The sequence below is a fragment of the Carlito syrichta genome, unplaced genomic scaffold (genome assembly GCF_000164805.1).
Source record: "Carlito syrichta isolate Samal-C Ts95f unplaced genomic scaffold, Tarsius_syrichta-2.0.1 Scaffold302307, whole genome shotgun sequence".
Lineage (NCBI taxonomy): Eukaryota > Metazoa > Chordata > Mammalia > Primates > Tarsiidae > Carlito > Carlito syrichta.
Genome location: NW_007246403.1, coordinates 194,063 through 198,360, shown reverse-complemented (window position 1 = coordinate 198,360; position 4,298 = coordinate 194,063). Strand labels below are relative to the sequence as shown.

At 49.9% G+C, this 4,298-nt stretch overlaps 1 protein-coding gene across 2 annotated transcripts in view; it reads left to right on the top strand.

Annotated features, from left to right (window-relative positions):
- Positions 1 to 1,114: 1,114 nt before the first annotated feature.
- The window catches only part of TXN2 (thioredoxin 2), a 12,629-nt gene continuing 9,445 nt past the window's right edge, over positions 1,115 to 4,298 (top strand). Inside the window, exons 1-2 of one of the 2 annotated variants that reach the window (XM_008056276.1) lie at positions 1,115 to 1,226; positions 2,534 to 2,796. In XM_008056276.1, the coding sequence (XP_008054467.1) occupies positions 2,534 to 2,796 (263 nt within the window). In that variant the 5' untranslated portion in view covers positions 1,115 to 1,226. The remainder of the gene's footprint in view (positions 1,227 to 2,533; positions 2,797 to 4,298) is intronic. The other variant, XM_008056277.1, reaches the window with a different exon arrangement.

Here is a 4,298-nt window from a genome sequence, read left to right as displayed (position 1 = left end):
TCCAGTCTGGGTGACAGAGTGAGACTCCAACTCAAAAAAAAAGAAAGAAAGAAAGAAAACATATCTGGCCCACAGAGACAGGAGCATGGGGCTTCACTGCCCCGACACATTGCCGGGCAACTGTTGAAAGGCATTTTGTTCCTAAGGCATTTTGTTCCTGACTACTGCCTCATTCATTGTCTTCAAGTCCTGGAATGTGTGATACAAAGACTAATGTATAGCCAATCAAAAGCTTATTTTACTTTAGTGTAAATTCTTGGGAAACAATTTAGAAACTCCCTCTTCTTTTCCTTAAAAAATCCACTTGTAAATCGGGCTCGGTAGCTCAGCCTGTAATCCCGCGCTTTGGGGGGCTGAGAAAAGTGGATTGCCTGAGCCCGCGGGTTCGAGACCCACCTGGGAACTTGGTGAAACCTCATCTCTACAATAAATCAAAAAAAAATGAGCCGGGCGTGTTAGCGCGCGCCTGTAGTTCCAGCTACTTGGAAGGCTGAGGCGGAAGGATCGCCGGAGCGTGCCACTGCACTCCAGCCTGGGCGATGGAGTGAGACTCCAACCCCCCCCCCAAAAAAATCCACTTGTAAATGCTGCTAATCAGAGTGTATATTCAGAATGACTTGAATATACGGGTTTCAGTCCTCAAACTTGTCGCAAATACTCTCCTACTTACGTTAATTTTGCCTCGGGATTTTTTTTCTTTTAGGTGGACACAAGACGAGGACCACAAAGTGGCTTCTGAACTCCCAGGTAAGGTCTTCTGCCTTAAAGGGAGCCTTAGAAGAGCTTCCCAGGTAGAGGGGTGGGAGAGTGCCAGTTGAGTTACAAAGCAACAGAGGTTTGCAAAACCCAGAACCACGCCCCGCGCCTTTTTCTTCTTTATGCACCCTCCCTTCTGCCTCTTTTTCCGGTCCCTCTTCTAGGACCGACCCACCTTTTCCGGTCCCTTCCCCGAAGACCCGCCCATCTCTTCCGGTCCCTCTCCCAAGGGCTTGACCATCTCTTCCGGTCCCTAGCTGAAACTCTGCCTCTTTAGCTGTGCCTTTTCTTCCGCCATCCCCATTGGCGGAAAATCCAAGCCGCCCCTCGAGTTGGGGAGGGAAGGTTTCCCGGTCCTCTGTTCCCGGAAGTGACGCAAAAAGGCCCGCCCCTGAGGATGTGACGACGGGAGTGCCCTTGACGGGCAGGGAGGGCGGGCCCGTGCGTCCTTCCGCTCGTGCTGCAGGGAGGTAGGATTCCTGAGGGGGTGGCTCGAGGTGGTGTCGCGGCTGAGGCGCGCTGTGGGCGCCTTCCTGTGCCGGCTGCCGGGGTAGCGGGCGGAGGCCCCGGGCGGGGGGACCTGACCCTCCGGAGAGCCAGGGTGCCTGGTGGCGTTCGATTTTTCCCAGTTCCCTGCACACATGTCCCTTTTTTGGTTCCCGTCAACACTTGTCTCTTCTGTTTTTGGTTCCCCTTACACACCTGTTCCCCTCACACTTCTGTTCCTGTGCCTCTTAGTTCCTCCTTGAATTGTTGGCAGTTCACCTTTCCTGATCCCATTTTCCTCCTTAATCTCCCAATAAAACATTTTTTTTAAAAAAAAGCAACCGATGAGGCCGGGCGCGGTGGCTCCTGCCTGTAATCCCAGCACTTTGGGAGGCCGAGTAGAGAGGATTGCCTGAGCCCACGGGTTCGAGACCAGCCTGGGCAACATGGCAAGACCTCATCTCGACAATAAATCAAAAATTAACCGGGTGCGGTGGCGCGTGCCTGTAGTTCCAGCTACTTGGAAAGCTGAGGCGGAAGGATCATCGGAACCCAGCAGGTCAGTCGAGGTTGCGGTGGCCGTGAGCGTGCCACTGCACACCAGCCTGGGCAACAGAGTGAAACTCCAACTCAAAAATAATAATAATCGATGGAGTAAGAACTTTGCAGACAACGTTGGGTTCCGGTGTTGGCTGTCATTTAATAGTTGGGTTACCACCGGGCTCGGTGGCTCAGCCTGTAATCCCAGCACTTTGGGAGGCCAAGGCGAGTGGATTGCCAGAGCCCACGGGTTCGGACCCACCCGGGCAACCTGGTGAGACCTCACCTCTACAATAAAAAGGAAAAAAAAATAGTTGGGTTACTTTGGGCATAACTTATCTGAACCTTGGAATTCCTTTCTTTATCTGTATTAGGGGCAGTGCTATAGCAGCTTTCTCAAGGTTGATCTGGGAAGGCCAGTAATGTATGTAAGGGACTTGCCTGTTAGCAGGTGCTCTATAGATATTGGTTCCCTCTTCCCATTTTTCTGTTATAATTCCACCTAAATCCGATTTGTTTTTGGTCAACCCAGTTTTCCTGTCCTGATGTGCCTAGCCATTCCTTCTTCCCTTTGATTCTTGCTCCTCACTCATCTCTTCCTCACCGGTCTTACTATTTCCTTGCATTTTGCTTCCAAGTCTGCATCTTCTTGAATCCTCCTCCCTGCCCTAGCACTCCCAAATCCCTTTCAGTTTCTAGTGTGTTGACTTCCTGGTGTGTGCTCAGCTCTTCTTGCATGTTTCCTTCACAGATGGCTCAGCGACTTCTCCTGAGGCGCTTCCTGGCCTCCGTCATCTCCAGGAAGCCCCCTCAGGGTCGGTGGCCACCCCTCACCTCCGGGGCCCAGCAGATCCCACAGTGCAGTCCTGGTGGTGTGACAGTAACACCCAGCCCAGTCCAGACAATATGCACCACCAGAGTCTGTTCAACCACCTTTAACATCCAGGATGGACCTGACTTTCAAGACCGAGTCGTCAACAGTGAGACACCAGTGGTTGTAGATTTCCATGCACAGTGAGTACTGGGGGCCAGTGGGAGACTAGGGTCTTACTTGTTCAACTATTTATTGCTTACTGCGTCCCAGTACATGTTTGATGCTTCTGGTATGTAGACAGACTGATCAGATGCAGTCAAGGATAGCGCAATCTGGTAGGAGACAAACTAGTGAGTAGTCTTCAAAGCTGACCATGATTGGTACTGGGAAACACTTAGATTCTGTATCTCACTACCCAAAAAGCTCAGAGTGATCATCAGCATGGACCAAAGTTGGAAAAATACAACTGTAGCGTCACCTGGCTTTTAGTGATTACCAGTTCCTGGCCCTGCAGATGAGTTAATTTTATTTTAACATCTTGCCATCAAAACTGTGGGAAGGGCTGGCAAAAGGCTATCAGTGCCACCACAGTGGTGCCCAAGCATGCAGGGGATGGGCAGGAGATTCTTTTCAGTGCTGTGTGAGTTCGTTTTAGAGATATTTACATACCCCCAGCCTTCTGATTTTTTAGCCCATCCTTTTTTGTTCCTAGACCTTTAGGGCCTGGTTAGACATCTGACTATAAAAAAGCTGAATAAACCCTTTAGGGAGGAACCATGTAGCCTAACTTAGAAATTGAGAAGCCTTCTGGGCAATCTCTGACAGATTCTTTTGCTGTCCTTCTGGTTCTTTCTCTGACTCACCATATAGCCTTGGGAGGCCATTTCTTATTATTTTGCTTTCTTTCTTCACTTATAACAGGAGATAAGGTCCTGCTGACTGAAATCTCTGAGTGTAAAGGGTTTTTTGTTTGTTTGAGACAGGGATCTCACTTTCTCCCAGGCTGGAGTACAGTGGTGTAATCATAGCTCACTGCAGCCTCAAACTCTTAGTCTCTAGTGATCTTCCCACCTCAATCTCCTTTGTAGCCAACACTACAGACACGAACCACCATGTCCGGCTGTTTTTTCTCTTTTTCTTTTTTTTTTTTTTGTGTTGGAGTCTCACTCTGTCACCCAGACTGGAGTGCAATGGTCGCTCCTGGCCACCGCAGCCTCGACCTGCTGGGCTCCGGCGATCCTTCTGCCTCAGCCTTCCAAGTAGCCGGAATTACAGGCATGCGCTACCACGCCTGGCTGATTTTTTGATTTATTGTAGAGATGAGGTCTCGCTGCCCAGGTGGGTCTCGAACCTGCGGGCTCAGGCAATCCACTCACCTCAGCCTCTCAAAGGCGCAGGATTACAGACTGAGCCACCAAGCCCGGCTTGTTTTTTCTCTTTTTAAAGATAGGATCTAGTTATGTTACCCAGGTTGGTCTGGAACTCTGGGCCTCAAGCTGTCCTTCTACCATCATCTACCACACCTGGCCAAGCAGCCTCTCTTTAAACCTACACCATTTAACATCCAATCCCATATTTGTTTTAAGACAGTGTATTTCTCTGAGATATTTACATAAGTAAAATCACCTTTATAAGAGTTTTGTAGGCTGGGCATGGTGGCTCACACCTATAATCCCAGCACTTTGGGAGGCCAAGGTGAGAG